A 27,793-nucleotide genomic window follows, 5' to 3' on the forward strand; every position below is an offset into this window, starting at 1 on the left:
TATAATTGAAATAAGTCCCTTCAAACATGCCTCTAGTGTAGAGTTGGAATTTCGTACAACAGCTTTACTTAAAAGTGGGGTTTCATTGCAAATTCTGTGTTTCTCAGTAAACTCAAATTTTTGGCCAGATTCATTCACAAAAACAACACAAGAAAGTTGTGTCTCTGTTTTAAAAATGTAGGGGCATAGTAGTTTATTTTTCTCTAATCAAAGAAGTCGGAACTAGAGGAGTAAAAAATGTATATACAAGCTCTCTATTGTGCATATTTTTCTTTGTGAGGAGTTTGACTGCAACATGATTGAAAATATTCATGTGCACCACTAGTTAAGAGAGCATTTTTGTTAAATAGTTCTGTCAAATAAATATGATGTATGGCCTTCTTCTCTTACCCATAATCTTCTTCTTGTCCACCTAAATTTTTCTGACATAACATCTCCACATTACCCGCAGCTTTGTCAAATCTCCCAGAGCTCAGCTCTCCTCACTTCTCACACCTACATGACCATCTGTCTCTTGTTATCCTATATGAAGAAACCTTTTGTTTTTTATGTCAACAAGACCAATGATTTTTTTTTTTTCTTTTGGTACTGGGGATTGAACTCAGGACCTTGTGCTTGCGAGGCAGGCAGCAGAACCACTGAGCTAAATCTCTGGCCCTCAGTGATTTCTTTGAGAAGAAAATTATTCAATGTTCATACACACACCTATACATATACATATATATATGTATGTTGTATGCATAGTTTCACTTAAGTTTATTAAGTTCATAGAAAGGAAATAGATTCAGAAGACACACGAAACTTTAAAAATTGACACCATTAACAACACTTAATGAGTACATTCTAACATGAATGAATAGAAAAAGATGCACAGTTTTAATCACTGAAAATGTGAACTTTAAGAAAAGAGACTAGTTTCTATTTTTTGCATATCTGATTTATAGTCAGCATTCTCCTCCCCCTCACACTTTCTAAAGAGATCTCTGTTCTCCTTAGCTGTCTGCAGAATGTACCAAAGTAGACTTGAAAAATCACCACAGCTATGCACAAAACAGCTTTCCCACAGTTCTACAGAACAGGAATCTAACCAGAAATTTTTAAATGTATATTCTAAAATATGTATTGCAAATGATTCATTATTATACTTGAATTTGGTCAGTTTTTGAAACTGTGGTCAGCAATCCCTTTAAATCAATACATTAAAATATTAGTTTTCCACATGACTAAGTTAGTTCAGAGCTGAAAAAGAACAAAAATGTGTTTAAAACCACTGACATTTTTCATTGTTTTCTTCCAAATTAAAAGGAATGAAACTACAAGTTCTTAGTAAAATTTTCTCTAAGGATTAAAAAAAGAAATTTACTATTTTGTGTGTAGGTTGGGTTTTTTTAATGGTTGAGTTATAAACCAAAACTCCTAAAAATAGGAGTTTATGGTGGAAATGACAGCGTTTTAACTCAAAAGGCATGAGTGGTATCCTTTTACAGACGCTTAAATCAAACACAGAAAAAAATGATGTGTTGCCAGGATGTTCCGTGTACTTTCCTTTAATTGCCATATATAATTAATAGCCTGGACATTTTTTTTAAAGAGAATAAATTGCAAAGTTGCAAGCAAGTCGATTACACAATATATTACCATGCAACATATCAAAAACAACAAATTTAATCATTCTGTGGTCTGGGTTGAATTCAACACTAAAATCTTTTTATTGAACTCCATAACAACAAAGAATTTCAGACTTACAGATGACCATCTTTGAAGTTGGATAGAACCCTGATCATACTATGATTGTCTGATACTGAAAAAAGGACAAAGTGCAGAATATAGTATTCCAACCAGGATTTGGGCTGATCTGCGAAACTCGAGAAAAGTACAGTGAAGGAATTACAGATATAGAATGACTGGATAGGTCATTTGATCTTGCTTCTGAGACTGAACTCAAAAACCTCTGTTTCAGATTAAACATACTTCATAGCATTCCTTTTTCTTTTTTTTCCCCTTAAACACAAAAATACTTCTACAAATTAAAAGAAACAAACAAGATTGGAAGTAATAGAATTATGTAGTATGTATATTTTCTACATAGGTTCAGAAAGTTCCTGGGATTGAAATAACCAAAATTAACTCAAAATACTGACACTATGTAGCATCAAATCAAATTCTGAGAACACACAGAAGTCTTCCCTATAGGAAATATGTGTGTGATCGGTGAGAGCAGCAGTCTCTCCTGTAATATACCTTAAAACAAAGAAAAAAATATTGTCTCACACTTTTAGAAATCAAGCTTCCCATTAGCCAAAATATACAGTTTAAGCAATCAACATTTTATGGCTTTCATCATTTTCAAATATGCTGCACAAAACTGTACAGACAATATTTTTACTACATATTTGACACTGAAAAATAGGAATGGCTGAAGCAACAGCACTGGGACTGTAGTTTTAGTTTACATGATTAAGATAATTACATGAAATAAATTCACACTATAGTTATAAAATTTTGATAAAAAATTTTGAATAATATAGGTCCCACCATTTATATAAAAGTTTTTACTAAATTCATCTGAATTTTGATGATATTGTATAGATTTACTTTCAGGTTGGAATATTTTTATTGTGTTTTCTTATACAGTTTGGAAAACACAAGTTTAAATATGTCTATACTTTTGTCTACAAAATAATTTTACATCCTAGTCTTTAATAACAAAGTATTAAGTACTAATCATTAAAAATTCGTTTTTATTTCAAGAAATTAGTTAAAAATAAGGACAGCTTTACTAGCAGGTACAGAATAGGTACTTAAATACATAATTTTAGAGGTTGTTTCACATATAGAGTATTATGAAGAGTGAAAATACAATAGTATTATCTTCATTTTGAAATGAGAATTTTTTCAAATATATTTAAAATATATGATTCCATGAAGCAAAATAAATGTATATCAAACACAACATTGAAGGAGGAGTATCTTTCAATTTACAAATCTAACACTAGGTTAATAAAACTGCTAAAAGTTTGTTCTTAACTACCTTGGAAATATACCACTTCCACTTTAAATTTATTTATACTATGTAGGAACTTAGTTTTCAATTATTTTCACTACCATTCATTTTTTACTATTAACACTGAACTTATAAAGGGTTGAACTAAACAAAAAATCTATTTGTAAGTACTTAAATTCATTGTACAATACCTGGAATTGTTTTTGAAACTGAAATTCTCAGAGATTAGCAAGTCAGTCTAATAATAATCCCTTTGGTTAAGTCTCGTCACAACTTCCAGAGCAAAATAAACAAAAATACACCATAGGTACACAAGGTACAGTACCCGTTAACGAGGCTGCGAGACGTCAAGTTTTGAGAACGGAGCAGGAAACAGAGCGGTGCTGGCACCTAGTGGACGAAGCCAGTAGAACACTTGTCCGCCTCAGCTCTCATAGGCGTGTTGGGAAAACATTTTAATTATTTTAATCTATGCTTTCTATCACACATATTTGAAAGAAAGGTAAATAAAAAGTCTCTGGAATAATTCATCCTAACTATCCAGCCAAATGTTATGATTTTAATTTTCTGTAAGGACAAAAAGAAAATTTGGAGGGCTGGAAGTGGTGGTGAGCTACAGGGCCAGCTGTGTGGAGAAAATATATAACCTAGTCAATGCAGGACTGTGTGACTTTCTCTTCTCTTGCTATGTTCTGCCAAACCTGGTCACACTACTCTATTGTCCATCAAGCAAAGAATTTTTCTCAAATCAAGTGACAGGCTGTTTGTGAATTTCTGTCTGTGTTTGGGACATAAGTCACCATACACTACTTATACAATTTAGGTCTAAATTTGTAGCTTTCAAATGAGTAAGTATTGTGTGCAGAGGTATATTTGTTTTCCCTTTATGACATTTTTAAGTTGGAGGACAGTTTTAGATGTAGAGCCTATCCCCATCCCGACCCCATCTTTGGGGAGTGGGAAAAGTACCGTTCTGATGGAAAGCTTCTGCCTCAAAATGTGGTGAGCCTGCAAGCTGGAGTGAGCAAACACAGGCAGAATTACTACTACTCTCCAGGGAGAGCCACACATCAGTTAAGCAAACCAAATAAACCCTGCAGTCTCCTTCAACTGCGAAAACATCATTTCCTCTGTTATATGGATATTGGATTTTAGTTCACTGAAATACATTTATCCTTTATTTCTTAGTGTTCTAGAAGGATCAGAAATTATTTTCCGATGGAGATACGGAAGCGTCAAATCAAGATTTATCCCATGGTAAATGTTTTCCTTTATCGAATACTGACTTAGGTTATTAACTGCAAGTGTCCTATTATTTAGTTTAGGTTTGTGTTATTTTACCAAGCAACTATACTGTTTTAGATAGCTGGCTTAAATTTTAGCTTGCACACTATGAGAGAGTTTTATGTCCACATAAACAAAAATTCTGGTCTAATCCTCCTTCAGTGGCATCAAAACCACAATCCTGCCTGATCTCTGTGCTTCTTCAGGTGAACTTGTTGAAAAGTGGCCCAAGGTAAAGGACGTAAAGGCTAGGGTGGGTATTCCACCCTTGATTGGGCCAGTTGTTGGGGTCACGCCCTAAAGCCATCCACAGGAGGGGCCTTGGCCCAAGGTCTATGGAACAAGGACAAAGTGGAGGCAGGGCCTACTGAGAGTAGAGGAGAATACACACGTGGCCAAGGAGAAGGAAAGAGTGACTGTCACCATGAGCTTACAGAGGCCACAGTGGGGGCCCAGAGGAAGGAAACTGCCTTCAGCTTGGGGGGCGGGTGCGGCAAGGAAGACTTCAGGAAGGCAGTAGCTAGATCTTGAGAAAGGACTGAAGGACTGGGACTGTGCTGGGGAAAAGAGCAAGCTGGCACCCAGAAACTGTGTAGGTGTTGCAGCCCTGCCTTCCCGCCTCAGGCAGAGCCCGAGGAGAGACACATCTGTCCCACAGTCTTCTGTCTGGGAAGAGAGGGGCTCCAAAGTATGAACCAGTGACTATGACTGCCCTGGTTTTTTGGGGGTTTTTTTGGTACCAGGGATCGAACTCGGGTCCTTGCGCTTGCGCAGCAGGTGGCGAAACCACTGAGCTAAATCCCGGGCCTGACTGCCCTGTTGAATACATTAAAAACCAGTGCATGTTTGCAAAGTATTTCTAAGCCCACAGAATTTACACGTGGCCTCATTAGCAAAGATAAATTCCACAATGATTCCCTTTCTGCTGGCCCAGCCCACCTCTTGCCCTTTTATCCAGTACAATGGGCATTATTACTTCAGAAGCCAAACCAACGAAGTACAGAACTGAGACTGAGTGCCCTAAAATGGGCCCAGTGCCCACAGCCAGTTAATCCTATCAAAGTTTACCCTTGTAGTGTGAATTCATTCTTATTTTCAAGCTGAAAGTATACAAGGGGTAATCAAAATATATACTGTTTAAGTAAAAAAATCACCACAGTAAAAGACACATTGCCATGAATCCACCTGAAAATACGTATCCCCCCCCCCAACACACACACTTTGAACAAACTTATCCCATCACTCTTGCCACTTTCTGAAGCAGTTCTGGAAGTCCTCTTTTGTGTCTTTATGAGATGTGATCCAAAATACAGTGAGCACTGTTACCAAGTGCCATCCAGCAGAAAGGTAGGCTCATAAAAACATGACAACATGTCCACGTCCTCTTTATTCACCAGATCTGGTGCCATGTGACTCCTACTCCCCACCCCCCAAGTCAAAAATCACCATGAAAGGTAAACGCTTTGAATCGATTCAGAGCTTTGAGGCAGCCACAACAACGCAACTACACATTTAAGAAGGAAGACTTCCAGAACTGCTTCACAAAGTGGCAAGAATGATGAGATGTGTGTTTTATGTAAGTCAGGAGTATTTTGAGGGGATTAAGGCATTTTGACTTTTACTATAATAAAATTGTTAAAATTTAAACATTCTCCATATTTTTCAGTCATATTTTGTATTATGCTTTATCCTTATTTTGTCCTGCATAATACCCCTGGTTGCTAAGAAATGCCGAATGATAATTATTTCTTCATTTCTCTAGGAGCACCCTTACCACTTAATCTCTCAAAACAACCAAAACCCAAACTCAAAACAAAAATCTTCTTTCCACTGACCTAGATTAGTATTTTTAGGTCTGTACCATGAGTATAGAAAGAGGTGGTTGCCTTTCTTCCTCCAAAATGCTTCCGTAATTGGGTAGTGAAAAAAGTCAGGTTTATTTAATGAAGAACTGGGACACCGACGTGAAGAATATTATTGATACCATGTGCTCCGTTGACAGACCTCATTTTTAGCCTGAAAGAAATGTGAACCACATGATTCAGAAAAACTGCCTCTGGGTATATACCCAAAAGAATTAAAAGCAAAGTCTTGGAGAGATAACTATATACCCCTGTTCACAGCAATAATATTCACTATAGCTAAGAAGTAGAAGCAACCCAAGTATACATCAACAGATGAATGGATAAACAGAATGTGGTGTATGCGTAGAATGGAATACTATTCAGCCTTAAAAAGGAAGGAATTTTTGACATTTGCTACAACACAGATGAACCTTGAAAGCTTTATACAAAATGGAATAAGCCAGTCACAAATGCTGCATGATTCCACTTATACTTAGTACCTATTTAGAGCCAAATTAAGAGAAAAAAATAGAATGGCAGCCTTAGGGAGGGGGGAATAAAGAGTTAATACTTAATGGATATAGAATTTCAGTTTTGCAAGATGAAAAGCATCCTGGAGATGGATGGTAGTGATGGTTGTACAACAGTGTGAATGCACTTAATACCATGGAACTGCACATTTTTAAATGGTTAAGAAGTAAATTTTATTTTATATGCATTTTACCCCAATAAAAACCTAACATTATTCAATAATGAAAAAAGTTGAAAATATGTCACCATTAAAAATTTAGCATAGTAGTCAGAATATATAAACACAAGCAAGATAGCTCTCTGGTGCACATTTGGTGTAAATGACTCACGTGCTTCTGGTATCATGTGAAGAAGGAATCAATGATGTTGTTAGTAGAAGAATATTAGAGTCAAGATAAGCTAAAATGATATGATCAATTACTTAAAAATATTAAACAATATATGAGAGAAGTTTGCAAATGGAAATTTACTTCTTTGTTTCCATATTGCACTATATTGTAAAAAAAGGTTTGCTCTTAAAATACAGTATTGAAAGCTTTATATTGTCAGGGATCTCACAAACCATAGGTACACTCAAAGATTATGTCTTGTTGCTTCTGTTTGTTTGTTTTTTGTACCAGGGATCAAACTCAGGACCTTGAATTTGCAAGGCAGGCGGAGCACTACTGAGCTGAATCCCAAGCCCTAAGTCCTGTTGCTTCTAAACAATTTCTATATTTACTAACCCCTACGTATCCTAATTATAGAAGAAAGAAAATGTGTATGGTTACTTTAAATGTAATTAACTTTAACTATATAATACACTCATATTTGATCAACTATTAATATCAATTAATATGTCATAGGTAAGTAACAGCAATGAGAATTCCAACAACAGCTTACTGTTTGTGTTTTAAAATCTTTCCATGACATTAACATGCATCCCCTACACTTCTATTTTATATGTACATCTGCCTGTCTCGTATAATTAGAATTAAGAGGAAGAATTAAGAAAATGCTGGGTAAGTGAAACTTTTATTTCATAAATCATTATTTTAAATGTGTCATCACAATTCTCAGTGTCCAGTTAATTAGAATCAAAGTAACAGTTGGTTTTGTTCAACAACTGTCCAGCCTAGAAGGCCAATGAAAGGTGCCCACCCCTATAATCTTTTTTTTTGTATTAAATTCTTCTATTGGTACATTTTAGGTATACAACACAATTACATTTCTCATTGGGAATTGTACCTTTCCATAATGCATCTTGGTTCTTATTTTTTCCCCATTCCTAGCCCTCCCTTCATGCCCTCCATCCTTCCCTATTTACAAAGACTTTCTTTCCATTTTTTCCATTTCTCATCATTTTTCCTTTCCCTTCTTTCCTTTCCCCTGTGCCTCCCACTACCCCTACCCCTTTAGACCTTGTCTTCCTATTTTACATTATTGATTATTCATTCTAATAATTGGTACATTTTAGGTATACAATATAATGACATTCGTCATTGGAAATTTGCACCTTTACATAGTCTCTCTTGGTTCTTATTTTTCACCCTTGCCCAGCCCTCCCTTCAACCCCTCCAGTCCTCCCTATTTACAAAGATTTTGTTCCTATTTTTCCATTTTCTCATATTAATCCCATTCCCTTCTATCCTTTCCCCTAGCCCTCCCACTTCCTTCCCCTTTGCCCCTTTTCTTCCTATTTCACATGAACTATTATACATTTAGTCCTTATTTACACTTTCAGTTTCTCACACCAGAGAAACTATTTGGTATTTACACATGTGTCCTATTTATTTCACTTAAGAGTATTGCCTCAATGTGCCTCCACTTAGCTATAAATATCTCTAATTTCTCATTTTTTATGGGTGAGTAATACTCCATTTTATTAAAAAAAACACATTTTCTTTATCCAGTCTCCAGTTGATGGGCATTTGGGCTGTTTCTAAGTTTTAGCTATTACAAACTGCGCTGCTATGAACATGGGCGCACATATATCACTGTGGTATCATTCTTTTAATTCTTTGGGGAAGATCCCCAGCAGTAGAATAGCGGAGTCAAATGGGACTTCCAGTCCTAGTTCTTTGAGGTATCTCCATACTGATTTCCACAGTGGTTGCACCAGTCTAAACTCCCACCAGGAGTGGAGCAAGGTTGCTCTTTCCCCACAGCCCCGCCAGCATTTGTTATTGGTTGATGTCATGATAGCAGCCATTCTTTCTGGAGTGAAGTGGAATCTCAGCTTTTTTTTCATTTGCATCTCTCAAATGACCAGTGATGTTGAACATTTTTTCATGTATTTATTTGCTATTTCTACTTCTTTGTCTGAGAAATGTCTGTTCATTTCAGACGCCCATATTTCGATTGGGTCTTTAAATTTGTACCCCTATAATCTTAATAATAACCTCTGGGCCATCAGCATGTCTCGGCGTGACCATGAAATCTAACTTGACAGATAAGGGAAGTGAATTATTAATGCAACCAACCTGTGCTGAGATCATGTTTTAATATTTTAAATGTGTTCAGTTGGCACAATATTACATTTTTGCAATCTGTCTTGAGCAGTCCTACTTTGGAAACTGCTTCTCTCAAAAATAATTTTTTAATGCTGAGAATTTACTTCACTCTGTATCCTCCAATTCTCTTTGCCCTATGTGACGCAAAAAAATTCTAAAACTTATTTAGTACTTTAGTTGTTTGCAGTTTTAACTCTAGAATTTTGAATCAGGCCACAAGTGATAATAAAATGCACAAAGGAATGAGAGAGAATCCAATTATATCTACCTGTGCAGTTCGGCTGCACACCAAGTAACAATAAACAGGCATTCTTAAGTCACAGCATTTCACTGGAAATGGGGCAGAACCTGTGTATTTTAACAACTTTTTACAACTAGTAACCACTACAGCATTTATTTTACTTTTTAAAAGAAAACCAGAGAAGGTTCATAATTTAAACTAAAGGGTCTTTCAGCCTTGAAGACAAAAAGCACTTCTGCTTAGCACCTGAGCAATAGTGTGGGGTGTGTACAGGTGAATTAAGAGGACTGGACTCAAAGATAGTTTGTCTTTGCCAATCTGAAGCATCTGACTCCTTTCCAGCCCTGCAGTCATTTATTATCCAATAAAGAAAGCCTGCATTTTTGCTCCGCAAACACAGTGGTGGTCCTCAGCTTATGATTTACCATGTCTGCTCTGAACTCATGACACAGACTGTTACAAAATAGTCTCTCTCATATATAGAAACACAGCTTCGATGATATTTTAGGTCTGATTCACTTTTGTGTCACACAACCAGAATCTTAGGCAGCTGAACACATTTTCTGTCTCCAACATGACACTCAAAATACATTTTAGGAGGGACTTTATACTAAACATTATGTATTTGAACATATATAAGGGATTGCAGGTTTTATTGGGTCAGTAACCTGATATTCATTTTTTCTCTTAGAAGGGACTGTTTTTTAAGACTTGGAAGCATTGTACCGAAAACATATTTTAGGCATTACTCTAGTCTAAATGATATGTATATGGAAATAAAGAGTAAATACTTCACAAAGAATGTTGGGCTAGTAATTAGGACTGTCATTATTCCAAAATATGAATGTTTTATAAGAACATTGAAAATATATAGTGTTAATAAGAAGGGATTTTAGCTCCAATGGAAGATAAGACATGTCAGCTTTGAAGTCCTAGTTCCTAAGTGTGTAACTATGGCTTTAAATCTCTATCATGCACATAATCAACTACACACACAACTAGAAGCACTGCCTCAAGTATGACACACCCAGGAGTGCAGAATACGTATAAAAGTTAAAGGCTCCGGATTTTAAAATTTGCCATCCTAATTACATGGAAGAATATAATATAAGCCAGAAAACAATATATATTTGATAAGTTTGTATATAAACTTAAACATTCCCTAAAAATACATGGCAGCATGAGTTCAGATGCTAAATTAAGATAAAAGTGTGTTCACCTGTTCTTGTCATCCTCAGCAGGGATAAGTTACAAATAGAACATAGATAGATTGACATAATTGATCAGTTCACATTCAAAGAAAACTTTAGTAATACAGAAAAGAGGTAGAAAAATTAATTTAAAAATCATTTAATGAAAAACTGCTTGAACAAAATGGAAGTAACCAGCCATCCAGTAGAACATCATAAAATAACTGACATCAAAAAGCAGAGTAAATTTACTCCAGGTTTGGCTTTTTAACACTCTAGATTGAAAGTTACACTACCAAATGTGTCAGCCACTACCATGAGGGGCAACTGAAATATGGCCTGAAATACGGCCTGACATATGACTAGTCTGAAGTGAGATATGTTGTAATCATAAAATACACACCAATTTCAGACTTAGTAGTAAAAACAGTGTAAAAGAGTTCATTCATATTTTAATTGATTACAAGCTATGTTAATATTTTGAATTGATTATATTAAATAAAATGTATTAGTAAAATAAAATTTACCTGTTTTTCCTGTTTTTTTAGCATGGCTACTTAAAATCTTAAACTTGCAGAAGTGCTTTGTATTATATTTCTATTGATTAACATTTAGTCTAAGGAATAAAACTGCAGAAGTTGCAAACTGAGTGAGAAATTACAAATCCTGTTGTCTAATGCCCTGCATTTGGCAAACAGGAAAAGTGAGGCTTAGATTATTTGATTGATGGGTTCTGGGTAAACTCAGATTTAGCAGTAGACACCCTTAGAAGGCAGGGTCTGATTATCACCCCAATTTTCCATCCTTGAAGGTATCAAGAGATAGAGCCGTGTCTCCATCATTACACTTAAAGGTACTATCCTTGTGGGCAGTATTAAAACTCTTTGTGTGATAAAATATGACAACCTTTCATCTTGATTTACAGGCATGTATGCAATCACCTTTATTCTCTTCTTGGCTTTGGTGAAGGACATTTATCCTAGACTTGCTTTTTATACAATGTAAAACTTGTGTATATCTCAATAAAGATTTTCATTTTCTTTTTTAATTAGTGAATATTAATTATACAGAATATTTGGCATTTGCATATATGTGTGTAACATAATTTGATCCTATCCAATCCTCCCTTAACTTTCCCTCCCTCCTCCTCTGGTCCCTTTCTCTTCCTAATACTCTCCCACCTAATTTCATGTTATCTTTCCCCCTAGATTTCAAATATAAGAGAAAACATGGGATTTGTCTTTCTGAGTCTGACTTACTTTCCTTCATCTCCAGTTCCATCCATTTTCCTGCAAGTGACATGATTCTACCCTCCTTTGCAGCTGACCCTACACATCCATCCAAAAGGCTTCTTTCTATAGTTATTTCCATATCTATGGGATGACTTTTTCTTAGTAGGACAACTTTTACTTTTTATTTTTATTGTTATTAATATAATATTAAGTGCATATTAATGTCCATTTCTAGCTTTTGAGTCTCGACTTGAGACACTAAAGAGCAAGCACTCTATCACTTAGCAACATCCCTAGCCCCAATACATTAAAAGGAAAGCAGAGCAAACTCATGCTCCTCCCTCACCCTAACACTGACAACAGCAGCCTTCAACATGGGCTGAAGCATTTTCTAAAGTGGCATATCAGACAGCAGTAGGTTTTTTTAAAAGGTGGGGGGCAGAGGTTCTGGACTCATTCTGTATTTGGTATGTAGAAAGAAGCTCTGGGTTAAACACAGTTTCATGGCTTTCTTTTCTGAGACTTTGATATATTAATGTATAACCTGAACTTTTTAAGTGGGCAAAGTTCTCCAAAACTAGACCATGTAAATCCTGTTCTCACAGAGCATTATGAAACATTGGTAGCCCCAGGACATATTGGGGAAACCCTGAACCATGTAGTTAGTTGCAAAGATGCTCACAGATACCTATACTTCTCACTTTATTTAGTCATTTACCAAATAAACTTTTATTAGCCTGCTGTGGACTCAGTTGCGCTCCCCTCTCCAATTCCTTGGAATCTCAACCCCCACAGGTCTCTCTCTCTGAAGACCATGTGAGGACACAAGAAGGTGGCCGTCTGCAAGCTAGGAAGAGAGAGCCCACCAGACATCAACTCTCCCAGCACCTTGATCTTGCATTTCCACCCTCCAGAACAAGAAGAAAATAAATTTCTGGTGTTTAAACCATCTAGTCCCTGACAGTTCATTATGGTAGCCCTAGCAGACTAATTCACAGCCACTGGCATGTTTTAGAAGATGCAAATGGTGAACAAATGGACACAGTACCTGGCCATCAGGAGTTTACCTTCTAGACCAAAGGCAGCATGGGAAACACTTAGTAACCTCATATGAGACTAATTAGTCACTTGATTTAGGGTCAGAAGCTCCTTGCCCTCCATCCTACTCTCCAATTTACACTCTTATTATAGGAGATACACGAATTATTTGTTTTTAATTCCTTATTTGAACAAATGGACCAGTTGGATCTCCTTACCTCTCCCACTTTCTGTAAAATTCTGGGCACCCAAGAAACCAAGTCTGAGTCCTTTCCCCCTTGACATGGTGGAAGGCTACTCCAACTAGGCAGTGAGGAACACACATACATGCTTCTTTCTACAACTGCACTCTAGGAACCCAAATTTAAGTCTTACCTTCCTCCATTTTCTCAGCTCTGGTTGCAAAATCAACACTGTGAGCACCTTCTGCCATTCAAGTCTTCAGAAGAACAAAGGAACCCGTCTGGAGTCAATGCCATCTACCATATCCTCCCGAAGGCAGCCTTCTCCGTCTCAGAGACAAGGTTATGGTAACCAAGCCACACACCATCCCTGCTCTTTTAAAATCACACAAAAGAGCAATAATTTGACTTCTCTCTTGCAACTACAAGAAAATGGTAAACTACCAAGATAAACAGCCTATTTTAAAGCAATCAATAATTCTGTTCACAAATAGGATTTAAGCAATACAATATTCTTTTTTTTTGTATTAAATTCTTTTATTGGTACATTGTAGGTATACAACACAATTACATTTCTCATTGGGAATTGTACCTTTATATAATGCATCTTGGTTCTTGTTTTTTCCCCATTCCTAGCCCTCCCTTCACCCCCTCCACCCTTCCCTATTTACAAAGACTTTATTTCCATTTTTTCCATTTCTCATCATTTTTTCCTTTCCCTTCTTTCCTTTCCCCTGTGCCTCCCACTACCCCTACCCCTTTGGACCTTTTCTTCCTATTTTACATTATCGATTATTCATTCTAATCATTGGTACATTTTAGGTATACAATATAATGACATTCATCATTGGAAATTTGCACCTTTACATAGTCTCTCTTGGTTCTTATTTTTCACCCTTGCCCAGCCCTCCCTTCAACCCCTCCAGTCCTCCCTATTTACAAAGATTTTGTTCCTATTTTTCCATTTTCTCATATTAATCCCATTCCCTTCTATCCTTTCCCCTAGCCCTCCCACTTCCTTCCCCTTTGCCCCTTTTCTTCCTATTTCACATGAACTATTATACATTTAGTCCTTATTTACACTTTCAGTTTCTCACACCAGAGAAACTATTCGGTATTTATACATGTGTGTCCTATTTATTTCACTTAAGAGAGCAATACAATATTCTAAAGCAGAGAATATTGAAAAATAATATAACTGACAAAATTAGGGAACTGATGGCATTATTGCAACTACATTTTCTTCAGTACTGACTTAGAATCATTGTCATTTTCTGTGTCTCAAAAGCCAAACACCTACGAATCTTGCTGATTATGCTAGTGATGTTGCTGAAGAAACTCAAGGATATAAGGCTTTCTTATCAACAGACCTGTCCATTCAAGAAAGCTGTTTCATCTAAATATTTGTGCAGGAACATAATTTTGTGCAAAGTTTTTTTTTTTAAAGAAAAACAACAAACAAAATATTTAAGTACTAAGGCAATGTAATTACTGAGATGATCTAGTATACATCTGGTCGAGCAACCTTGAAAAATTTATATACTTACACTGAACTTTAGTTTCCTAAGTCTCAAAATGAAGGAAAAGATTACTTGAGATATAAAATATATCCAAATACCATGAAAGAATAAAAAAACCTGTTCTTTGGAACTCAAATTGTAAATCTATCTTTAAATACGTGTCTTCCTATGTTTTCCAATTCTACTTGTTAGGTAAATGCTGGTATGCTATAAAAATAGGCTAGTTATACTTAAATGTTAACAATTGCAAAAATATTCAGTTAGGCTGTAGTTTCTATTTACATAGCAAGTAAAAGGAAAATAATGCCAAGTGCACACTAATATTTTCTACGTAGAAACAGAGACAAGGCCAGTGGTAAGGAAAGAATGAGCCTGTGATTTGTACAAATAAACTCACTATTTTGCTGGTATAAAAACCATTAAATATATTTTTGCATATGGCTGTGGAGTGGGAGATGAGGAGACGTTGGTCAAGGAATACGTAATTTCAGTTAGGGAAAATAAGTTTCAAGGAACCTATTGTATAGCAAGGTGACACAGTTAATAACGATATCGTGTATTACTGAAAAATATAAAGATGGATGTCACATGCACTTGCCACAAAAAAGATGACTGTGAGGTGATGCACTTGTTAATTAGCTAGATTTGACCATTGCACTCATATCTATTCACATAGTACTTGAAGACACGGTGTTGTATAGGACCACAGGATCAACACATACAGTGTTACCTCTCTATTTAATTCATTGCTCGGCTTTGTAATTGTTTGGTACCAACATGGAGTAATTGTGTCATTCTAAATCTGTGTATTGATCTTCATCTCTGTTCTGCATTGGGCTCGCTTAGGACCCAGAGGCCTGTGGGACCTGGCCCTTGTGTCTGAACACCCACTACTTGCATATGCCAAAGCCCTAGAGGTCAGGTCAGAACCATCACAGGTTACTACAGACCTGATCCAGAGATCCATGGGGGTTAACAAGAAGAAAATATGTGGCTTTTCAGATGAGTGACAGCTATTAGGAAACCCCACCCAAGTCAGCAATTCTTTATCAACCAGGCAGATGAATTTGGAGTTTTTATGATGATGAGGAGGATGATGAGGATGGAAGCACAAACAAATCCATGTTTTTCATAAATAAATCTCCTACTGTGATAGACATTGGTCCATGCTGCATACTTGCCTGACTCTGATATTGACCTAGAGTCAAATTTTGTGGTAAAGCATGGTTGACCACCATGAGCTCACCAAGAGGAGAAAAGAAATGCTTGCCAAAAGCCTATTTCATGTTGACTTTGCCTCTTAACAGTGTATTACCCATAAGAATACTTGACACTCTTTAAGCCTAATTTTATTTTCTGATTGTCTGACCTTTGAAAAAATAGGCTGAGTTTATTTGTTTATAACTGTTGCCAGGCTTTGAAAAACAGTTCAACATAAGCAAAAGCCCACTTCAGCCCAACCTTTTAGATTTCATAGACTGGTAATTTTTTAAAATTGAAAAATAACAAAGGGTTGCCAAATTTTTATTTTGACGACCAAGAAACATTTTTAAATGAGCATCATCTGTTGTCACCATTATTTCATGAAAAAAATGGAATTTTTAATAGCACAGTAGAAAAGACAGAATCTTAAAAATGACAGTTCTTTAATTAAAATTAATTTTATGAAAATATATTTTTTATTTTTCTTATTTTGTACAAAGCCAGGGAAGACTCCATAAGGGAAGGGTATAGCCTTGGGAAACACTTGAGAATCACTGAGTTACACCATAAAAATCTTTTTTTAATTATGCCTTTTCTTAATTCTCTCTGTTCCCTCAGTTCTATTATTGAAGCAATCATATTATATCATATAGTTAGTTGTTCATTTGTGCATGTCCTTACTAGGCAAGGATAGGGATTGTCTTATTTAATCTCCTGACTTCAGTACCAAACACAAGAGATTCTGGATATCTTTTCATTAGTGGATGAGTGAGGGAATGAATTGAAGGAATATAAACAAATGAAAACAAGGCATACTAATCATATTTTGCCTCAATTCCATAGGTTAGACTACTTTTTTCCTGCCATAGAAATAGATGGCTGAGGGAGCATGACATTTACTACAAAGGAAGAACAGGGCTAAGACCATCTAGAGCAACCTTTATGGATACACAACACAATTTGACACACATACAACACAGAATCAGTTCAGAGCTTCAGATACAGACTTTTGGGTTATCCACAGATCTCAACAACCAAGACTGCATTTTGGAACCCCACAAAATTACACCTCAAGCAGGGGAGGACTCCTGCAATGGCTTCATTTTTCAGGTAGTCTTGCTTCAGGTACAATAAACTCAGGGTAATTTGGACCAAAGAAAAAGAGTCACAGTGGAATAAACTGGCTTCTTCCTTTTTTACCAATGCAGATATCAAAATAGGAAACATTTGTGGGGCAGGGTGGGAGTGGATCATCTATTATTTGTCCTTTGTAAAGACTCCTGTATTTACATATCTCTATGACTGGTTTCTGCAGACAAGTTTCTTAAAAAGAGGAACTCTTTTCTTAATTTTTTACCTATATTACTAAATCCAAATGTTCACCTAAATAAATGGCAGAATTTTCATCTTGAGAAAGTGTAAGAGACATCACAATTAGAAGCAAATCATAGACAAAAAAAGTCTAGATCTAAAAGTTTGTGCAAGAAACCATTTTTCTTTATAAACAACTTTGGTTTTTTGGGGGTTTTTTGGTACCGGGGATCGAACTCAGGTCCTTGTGCTTGCACAGCAGGCTCTGAACAAACCACTGAACTAAATCCCCGGCCCCCATTTTTCTTTTCTGATCATTACAACTGGAACTGACAATTTTTGGAAATTCCGTACTGTAATAACTAAGGGTAAAATCAAAACAAAAAGCAGAGATTGTGATCCCTTAACAATAAATACAAGGGCCCTATTTTTATTCAGCCTGGAACATGGCCTTGGGCAAAAAGACCACACCTTGCTAAGTCTGGGTTTGGTCCCCAAGTTGTTATGTTTCAAGTATGAAGAAGGAGGCATTCAAGATGACTTATCTCAAATGACTGGGTATTTACAGAGCATTTAGATCTGGTTACTCATCTATCATCAAACTGTGGCTACTCAGTGTTCTCTGGATCCTTCAGTGATGTTGTGGAATTTGATTTTTATCATTTTGATATTCTACATTTGTCTCTACCTATTTAGTTTTCAAGTATCAGTTGCCTGTATTACAGTCCATGTCTAAACACTGCTTTTGGTTATCAAGGGTTGAATGTCAGAAAATATTTAGTTGATGATAACGAGATGTACTACAAACTATTACTAATCAGCAATGTACTGGAACTTTAAGATGTTTCCTAATCATCAACTCTTGAATTTCATATAAATGTAGCAGGATTATTTTAGGCTACTTTGTGAAAATGGCAAGTTCAGCTAAATAACAAAAATGGATTAATATTTTTCTTTTGCTACCCAAAAGATACATAGTTTTCATAACTGTGATGATGCCCTAAACAGCTGATAAAACTGACTTATAAATCTTAAAGTATGTATAGTCAGAAAGACGTAATACCGAATAAAAATCAAAACAGAATGAAACAGGATTTAAAAGTTTACCCATAGTTAGTTCCAAACTGACAAGTGTGCATTCTTGCCAAGGAAAAATTTACATTTAGTATGTGACAAAAAATAACAGAGATAAACTTATAGATAATTTTCTTTATTATATAATATATTATATAATATTATTTATTATTTATAATATATAATATATTATATAATATTGTTTATATTATTAATATAAATAAGTAGCTTAAAATTTTGTTCTTTACTGGAAGAAATTAATTTTGGTACAAAGTTCTTTAGCATAAACATTTCCTCACATAAAAGCATATATTTCAAATACATGATGAGCATTTCTAATAGAAATATTTGAAATCCAAAGTGATCCAAAACCTGAATCTTTTTGAGCACCAACATGATGCCACATTCGGAAATTCCACACCTGATCTGGGTCAAAGTCAAAACTCAGAAGCGCTAAAAACATCATAGTAACCTTCAGACTCTGTGCATCAGGAGCATATGAAACATAAATAATGTTGAGACTTGGGTCCCACACACAAGATATCTCATTAGGTACATGAAATACTCCAAAATCTGAAACAGTCTGCTATCTGCAACATTTCTCCTCCCAAGTATTTCAGATAAGGGATATTCAACCTGTATTAAGTATTAATTGGTAAGAAAGTATAAATCTATCACTTTGAAAATTATTACAATAAAAGAAGAAGTTCTTCAAAATAGTTACCATTTATGCAACTTAACCACTTGATGGTCAAGAAATAAAATCAGATATTAATTAATAAGTATATACTATGTACCAGGCACTGTGAAGAGAAAACATAGTGAATTATTTAATTTTCCAGTTGCCTACTAGACATTGTCACATGGGGTGACTAGTTTTTTTTCCACAACATTTTGCTTTTACTTGGTTTCTACACTGTGTTAGAAATTGGGGACTCAAAGGTAGCTATAATGTTATTCTGCAGAATCACACTCTTATTCTGGGGCTCAGGGCTAAACTCATCACCCCCTCCCTTCTAAACCTGCTCCCATGTTTAGCAGCTCTACTGGCCTCTCAGCTGAACCTGAAGGTCTGTCTTGACACAGCATTCCCTATAACAATGTCTCCACTGCCCTGATGGGACATCTGCCTTGTGTTCCTTCCTTGCATTCTTTATCAGGCCTTTCTCCTTCTAATCAGGGCATTGGCTCCTAGTACAGTTCTAACTAGGTGTATTTCCACTATGGACTTTCCATTTCTCCTTACTCACTCTGGCAGAGGCCTCAGATCCTTAGCTTGACCTCCATAGGTCCTTGCTGACCTGGATCCAACTTAGTTTCCCTTTTCAAAAAAGTTTTAAATTTACATTAATTTAACTTTGAATTGACAAGTACTGTGTGTGCGTGTGTGTGTGTGTGTGTGTGTGTGTGTATATATATATATATATATATATATGATATTTTGAAATAGGTTAAGAGAGTTATTGTTGGGCCGGGGATTTAGCTCAGTAGTTTTGCTGCCTGCTGCACAAGCACAAGGACCTGAGTTCGATCCCCCGTACCAAAAAAAAAAAGAAAGTTATTGTACAGAATTGTACCTGTCATATTTAACATCTTCCCATATTTTGAAAATTGTTAGGAGAGTAGATTTTAAATATTCTCACTTCCACCCCCAAAATGATAAGTATATGAAGTGATGTATCTAATAATTATCCTGACTGAACCATACCGTTACCTTTTTTTTTTTTTTGCTTAAATTCTTTTGTTGGTACATTTTAGGTATACAATACATTTACATTTATCATTGGGTGTTTGTACCTGTACATGATGCATCTTGGTTCTTATTTTGTCCCCATTACCTATGTGCTCTTCACCCCTCCACCCTTCCCTATTTACAAAGACTTTGTTTCCATTTTTTTCCTTTTCTCATAATTTTTCCTTTCCCTTCATTCCTTTCCCCTTCCCCTCCCACTTCCCCTATACCTTTGGACCTTTTCTTCCTATTTCAAATTATCAATTATTCATTTTAATCATTTTAATCCTTATTTACACTTTCAGTTTCTCACACTAGAGAAACTATTTGGGATTTACACCTGTGTGTCCTGTTTATTTCACTTAAGAGTATGTCCTCAATATGTATCCATTTAGCTATAAATGTCTCTAGTTTCTCATTCTTTATGGCTGAGTAGTACTCCATTTTATAAAAAAATCCCACATCTTCTTTTTTCAGTTTCCAGTTGATGGGCACTTGGGCTGTTTCCAAGCTTTAGCTATATTACTAACTGTGCTATTTTAAAAATGGGTGCACAGATATCACTGTGCTGTGATTCTTTTAATTCTTTTGAGAAGATACCCACCAGGGGAATAGCTGGGTCAAATGAGACCTCCAGCCCTAGTTCTTTGAGGTATCTCCATACCAATTTCTACAGTGGTTGCACCAGTCTGCACTCCCACTAACAATGGAGAAGGGTTCCTTTCTCCCTGCACCCCCACCACCATTTGATATTGGTTGATTTCTTGATAGCAGCCATTCTTTCTGAGGTGAGGTGGAATCTCAGTGTTGTATGTATCTGCATCTCTCGAATGACCAGTGATGTTGAACATTTTTTCATGTATTTATTTGCTGCTTTTACTGTTTTTTCTGAGAAATGTCTGTTCATTTCAGATGCCCATTTTTGGATTGGGTCTTTGAATTTGGGGGGGTCTGATTTTTTCAGTTCTTTATAGATTCTAGATAGTAGTCCTTTGTCTGAGGTACAGCTGCTAAAATTTTTTTCCCACATTGTAGGTTGTCTCTTAGGTCTGTTGGTGGTTCCTCTTGCAGTGCAGAAGCTATTTAATAAGATGAGGTCCCAGTTGTTGATTCTTTCTGTTAGTTTCTGTGCTACTGAGGTTTTGTTCATAAAGTCTTTTCCTATGCCAATGTCTTCAAGAGTTCTACCTAACTCATCTTCCAGCAAGTTTAGTGTTTCTGTTTTAATATTTAGATCTTTAATCCACTTTGATCTTAGTTTAGTGCATGGTGATAGATATGGGTCTACTGTTAATCTTTGGCAGGTTGAAATCCAGTTTTTCCAACACCATTTATTGAATAGGCTACCTTTCCTCCAGTGAGGGTGGTTGGCTCCTTTGTCAAAGATGAGGTGGCTGAGTATGTCTGGAGTTGTTTCTGCATCTTCTAATCTATTCCACTGATCCTCGGGTCTGTTTCTTTGCCAGTAGCATGCTGTTTTATCACTGTAGCATTGTAGTATAGTTTCAAGTTGGGGATTGTGATGCCCCATCCATGTCTCTGTTGCCTAGAACTGCTTTTGCTATTCTAGGTCTCTCCTGGTTCCAAATGAATTTTTGGATTATTTTCTCTAGTTCTGTGAAGTATATTGTTGGAATTTCAATCAGCATTGCATTAAATCTATTTAGCAGTTTTGGAAGTATGGCCATTTTCACTATATTGGTTCTTTCTACCCAAGAACTAGGGATGTCTTTCCATTTTCTTATATCCTCCTCGATCTCTTTTTTCAGAGTGCTGCAGTTTTCAGTGTAGAGGTCTTTTGCTTCCTTTGTTAGATTTATTCCTAGATATTTCATTTTTTTGGATGCTATTGTAAAAGGAATTGTTTCCCTAATTTCTCTCTCAGGGAGTCTGTTATTTGTGTACAAGAAGGGTATTGTTTTTTGAGTGTTGATCTTGTATCCAGCTACTCTACTGAAACTGTCAATTAAGTCTAGAAATCTTTTGGTGGAGTTTTTTGGGTCTTCTATCTAAAGTATCATATCATCAGCAAATAATGACATATACTATTATTTTTTATTTCATTACATCTTCCTCTGTACCTTTCTTCATCTTCTGTATGCCTGCAGGGGCTCTCCTTTACTCCCCCCTGCTCACTGGAAGTGCAAATTCTAGACATCTTGTTCAAATATTGCCACTTCCAGGATGTGTGGCCAGAGCTGTCCTGTCTGAGCACCAATCACTTCCGCATCTGTCCCTCATCACTCCATAAGTGACTTTCTAAGGATATGTAAGACTTCCTATTTTGCATTTGGAGCATTTTTGTAATTGCTTTATCTACTGTATTGCTTTTTTAAACTATTGGATAGTTCTTTGTTATATTTTTGTGTCCTCCTCAAACCTGGTAGAGTGTAGACATTCAATGAATGAATGAGAAAACTAAAGAAAGACACAGCAAAACTAACTTGAAAGGTACAACCAGCAAAAAACAAGAATGTGCAGTGCTTATCACCTTTTAAAAGGTTATAATAAGTAGGTATAACAGCTGACATTATGAAAGAAAACACGATAAGTTCTTGAAAAAATTTTCAAAACTGTTACTTTTAGATACTGATAATTTTCCACTTAGCAATGTAAGGAAATTAAAAGTTTTACCATTTTTCATTAAAACTCTGTTTCTATACTTAATGGGAAGGACACTATGTGGACAAGTCAATGCCATCATTCGGATAGCCTGCTTGATTTCTTACTCTCTTACGTTTCTGGATTTTGTGATCTTTATCTGTAGGCACTCTCAGTAGCAACTCACCATTAATCATGGGGATTTTAACTGTAGAGACATTAGAGGTGACAAACCAAGACTAAAGATGTATGATAAATGTGGCAAAAAATTTCTCTGCTTAATTTTTCATATTTACCCATCAAAACTTGCACCTCTGGTAATGAATACTTAAGCCTAACTTTTTTTTTTCCTTTTAAGAGAGTAATCCATCTTGTGGAATGATATCTGTGAAACAACTTAAGAGCTGTCGCCTGTGAGGGTTTAGGACACAAAAAACAGTTTCCACAAAAAGAAAAAAAGTAGAGACTGTTCAAATCCTGGCTTGGCCCTGCCCTATGGTGCTGGTCAATAAACTTGGTACCAGATATAAATGAAACATTCCATTCAACATTATGTCAACCTTCAGCACAAAGGTCATCCATCACTGTACATTAATGTTCTGAGCACCTGTAAAATCTGATGTGCATTCTTTTAGGCTGTTTTTTCAACTTTGTGTCTGTCAGAGATACCCCCCACTATATACGTATTATTTATGTTGAGAGTAGCTTTTTAAATGTCACCCAAATGAATTAGCATCATGCTGAGCCTCAGAGTTAAGAGAGTCGCCATGTGCATTTATGTGTTTTCTCTCCCGGAATACTGACACATTTATATCCTTTCTCCGTCTGCTCTGGCTTTGGCAGAGATGCATAGTACAAGCAGTTTATTTTACTATGACATGGTGACAAAATAGAACTTTATTTATGTGAAGCTGTTTAAAAATGCTCTGGCCAAAAAATATAACACCAGTTAAGGAAATCTAATAAAACCTCTTGTAGAAATGGTGTAAAGTATAGAGTTTTATTTGGAACTTAATGAGGTTGGTAATGCATACTGTACCTTACCGTGTCTACCAAATAACATCAGGCTAATGTTGATGAGTATTTTTTTTTCTAAGTCAGCCCAATCTCTAAAATGTTAATTTAATCAGTCAATCTCAGCTCCCTAACATTCACTAATTCATTCATTTGTTTATTTCCTTAACAAATAGAATATATACCACATATCTATTTTATGTAGCTGTAGTAGAATTATGTTCACCTTTAGATACATTTTAATTTTAATCAGTACCTAATGAGTTTCTCTTAAGGCCTCAGTAGAATTAATTAATCATGGGACCATCCATTTAAACTGAAGAAAGAAAACACAAAACAAAACTGAAACTTCTCTTTTTGAAATGTTAATGTTATGTTCTTCACTATCTGGAAGGTATTCTTAGAGTGACTCTCATTTATACATGATGACATAAATAGTATATTCAATTAATGCAAATTTTAAAAAGCAAAATTCTTAGGCACTTCAAGTTCATTTGTCTGCAGACATACATTTTCACATGAAATTTTAATGTTTTTATTAGTGCCACACAGAAAAGCTGAATGAAGATTCAAATGATGCTGCTGTTGCCCAGATCAGTTTTGTGCCTTGTCATTGAACTGGCCATTGGAGAAACTGTGTGGGTCATAAGAGAAAACTCACCTCAAAAACGTCCTTTATCCCCCCACTTCTTGTTTCCTCCTCCTTGCAGGGCATGCTGCGGTGAGTAAAGACCCAGAGATTCATGCAGGAGCACTGTAGACGTGGGAGGTGAAAGAGAGCAAAAGGTTCTTCCTCGCATTCACTGGGATTCCTGGGGGGAAATTCAGAGCCTATGCTAGGGGTGAGACAGGCTGAATATGGCTGGATCCAACGTCCCATCCTGGTTCTCTCATTACCGTGCTATGGTGCTATGTGATCTTGGAGAAGAGAAGCTATATTTCTGATTTTTTCTTAATTTTTAATTTAATTCTATATTTATAATATAAGTGGGTCAGGCGTGGAGTTAGGTACCACGGGTGATCTCTACAGATCCTTCCTGCTCGACAGTTCTATTACATTAAAGTCCCATCCCCAGATAAGCACCAAGTCAGAAAGCTATTTCATCAAACAACTAAAAGGATATAAAACCTCCAAATATTGGAAATCATTCACATTGCCTAAACAAAATTATATGTGCTTTGAATTTCAAATGCAATTGCTGGAATGAAGGTGCACTGAAACAGCAACATTACCGATGAAAATCAAAGTACCTGCTACATGATTTCCTTTTCAACATAATTTATTATGTCCAATTTACAATTAGCATTAGTTAGGCTTCTGGCCAGGCCACAAACATGGTTTTATTATACGGAAGTTGTTCTTTATTTCAGTTATATAGAATTTTCCTTATGTTTCACTGCAATACATATTTTTCTCTCCAGGGCAACTTTAGGCAAAAGTCTAATCTTTCCACTGGAAGTGGCCAAACACACTGTTGATTAATTGAACAAATATAGCATAGGACACAGCTGGGTGACATGTTAGCAAGGAATAAAGGAAGATCTGAAATTATGTTTATGGGGGGAGCTGAAGAACAGACCCAGATGTGTTGCACTTCTGAGTTATATTCCCTCTTTCTTTTTTTTAACTTTTATTTTGCCCAGGCAGTCTTCCAGCCGAAGCCTCCCTCAGTGCTGTGGATAAGGTGTGCATCACCCCATTCAGCTGGAAATTACTTTTTAATGCTTATTTTTTTCTACTCAGCTGTTAGGCTTTTATCGTACATACACACAGTCACTGAGGATATTGCACCTAGGCTATTTCGAGAAAATAAACCACCAAAAAGCCTACCACTTCCCCATGATCTTACATCGCCTAACTGCCTGCGTACTGCCCCAACAGGTGACTGTATCCATCTCCGCAGGCCCTCCTAAGGCAGAAAATATTCACTCAGAAGCAGAGTACTGCTCCACCAGCATTCAATCAATGTTTTCTCTCATAAATCAGCATTTATTTCACATAATAAAAATTAAAGTGAGCATGAATATACCACTTAGAAACTTGTCCTTTTAGGAATCTCACAGACACATGCAATCTTCCTGCAGTTCTGTGCTTCATGATAGGCCTTTATGCAAGGAACACCAAGCACTAGGTCAAAGGCAAGCTTCCTGACATCACCGAGGTATTGCAAGGTGTTAATGGTTCCTTGTGGAAACTCACCAAGTGTTGAGGCTTTGCCCAGATAAGAGAGACTGACAAACTCCTTCCACATAACAATGGTCACACCCATGTGTGTAGACATACAGAGATGCAAAGGAGCCATAAGGGAGGACAGAGTGGGGTCCCCTGGTTGTCAAAGCTGACCTGAGGGAGCCAAACAGATCAGTCGGAACAGAATCCACCTGAAGAAGCTCCCCAAATAAGATCACGTTTTAAAACTAGTCGGTCACCCATGTTTTGGTTGATCAACACACTTGTTCAAGCTAGTTTGTGTAAACTATCTTGTTAGACTGGGTATGCTGATCCCATAAGCTACTATGCTAGCATTTCAGTTACCCAGTAAATAAATACTTCTGCCATATACAAATACAAGATGAAGAAAACACTGTCACATGCTTCTTGCTGTTGCTTTGGTCATCAGTTCAGAATGTCTTATGAGCAAGTCCAGAGTATGTGGCAGGAATCCGCAGCTACTTTTGCTTTCAGCAGGTGTTGCTGCCCTACATTTCCACAGAGGCACCCCACTCTAAGGGCACAGAGACTGAGGGCAAGTGACTCACACTTCCCCCTATGGCCATGCCCATCTCTCTTTCCTTCTTCCCCTCCACTAGGAACCCCAGAGCCTCAGCCCTTTGTATCTGATCCTAATTACTCAAATCAGGAGTACTGATTACTCAAATCCTCTCTACTGTTTGTACAAAACTCTGAGGACCATCTTTAAATATCTCAGTCCCTCTCTGATTGTTATGGAAGAAGATACTTCAACTGCTTTTACAACCTGAGAAATAAAGTCTCTGAACCTGAGCAGGCCCAGTCTTTACCCATGTTTTCCCAGGGCCTAAGAATTCCTAGGGGCTTTTCACAAAGCCAAAGAAATGGGAAAGGAAGCACATTATCTCTAGTTACCAAGTGGTCTGAGACAGAAACAGAAAGGGAGGAAGTGCAATATAATTTTTGCTCACTTCACCTTTGGATTTTTATGTGAATTTCCTTGAATCTAGATTCTACAATTCAGGTCACAATTCCCCTGTCAATTTCCAGTAAAGTCTTATATATGATGACTGTTCCAGTACTCATTGAATAATAACATAATCACTGTCCAAGGAGTAGTTTGTCTATCTTCTATAATATTATAAGAGATATATAAGATATCATATAAGATAAGAGAAAAAGCAGCACATTTGAATAAATATCATTGCACTTGGAGCCAGAAGAAGTGGTTGAGAATCCTCCATCTAGCACTGCTAATCATATAATGTTAGGTGGATCTCTTAAGTTATTTAGCTACTAGAGCCCTCCATCTACCCACTATAGTTGCAGTACTTGCCCTGCTTCAGTGCAGGATTGTCCTGAGCAGTAAATGAAATGAGGTTGGTATGTTATTTTAAAAAGTATACCGTAGAAAGATCCAGAAAGTATTTATTGTTTTCTTAATTTAGAAGAGAAATTGTAATGTGATATGGATGAGTGTTTATACAACCACATTGTATTTTCACTGACCAACTTAGGTCATCTGTATTTTAAGTCACAGGAATCCTATTCCTATCCGATTGCACCTTTTTCATTTCATTCGCTTGTCTGACCATTCAACCCCACATAGAACATGTTTGCGACTGAGAGAGTTATGTAGAATTTCTAGTGTAACAATGGAGATCAAGCCAGGAGTGAGCAAATTTTGCTTTCATAAAGCTGAAAACTAGATTTCTATATTTAGGGCTGGTTATGGTAATGGTTGGACAGAAAAATGAAGTAGATAGAATAGGTAGAGGTGAACTATGTTTTTCAAATTACAGTAAGAGTTGTACTCAACAGTTCTGTATATTTCTCCAGTGTATTTTTAAAAAATAAATTTCCTATTGTATATACACTCTCTATACTGGCACCATTCTCTTGGAACCTTTTTTCTTTTATAATTTATCCTCCTTGCCTCAAGCTGCTACCTCCGTCGTTTCTGCCCTGTATCCATTTTCAGGCTCATTCTCCTCTAAAATGGCCTTATCCCCTGATTTTGTCTCTGGCTTTAACCTTTCCAGAAAAGGTTATCCCTCTAGAGTGATAAATGTAAAGCTGTAAACTCCAATTATATGCTTATCCCTGCTT

The 27,793-nt window shown here is 36.4% G+C and overlaps 1 protein-coding gene across 5 annotated transcripts in view; it reads right to left on the minus strand.

Moving 5' to 3' along the window:
* Positions 1-27,793, minus strand: part of LOC147822299 (uncharacterized) — a 390,614-nt gene that overhangs the window by 131,782 nt on the left and 231,039 nt on the right. For 2 of the 5 annotated variants that reach the window (XR_015445828.1, XR_015445827.1), the window contains exons 3-4: positions 24,155-24,305; positions 6,124-13,413 (exon numbers count right to left, since the gene is read on the minus strand). The exons of 1 other annotated variant lie outside the window; for it this stretch is intronic. Coding sequence is in view for 1 of the 4 variants with exons in the window: in XM_087197288.1 (XP_087053414.1) it covers positions 24,235-24,305 (71 nt within the window). In the remaining 3 variants the exon portion in view is untranslated. Of the gene's footprint in view, positions 1-6,123; positions 13,414-13,761; positions 24,306-27,793 lie in introns of those variants that run through there. 2 more of the 5 variants (XR_015445826.1, XM_087197288.1) reach the window with 2 other exon arrangements.

The sequence above is a fragment of the Heterocephalus glaber genome, unplaced genomic scaffold (assembly GCF_053883595.1).
Source record: "Heterocephalus glaber isolate CG9 unplaced genomic scaffold, H.glaber_assembly_v1.0 deba00001663, whole genome shotgun sequence".
Classification (NCBI taxonomy): Eukaryota; Metazoa; Chordata; class Mammalia; order Rodentia; family Bathyergidae; genus Heterocephalus; species Heterocephalus glaber.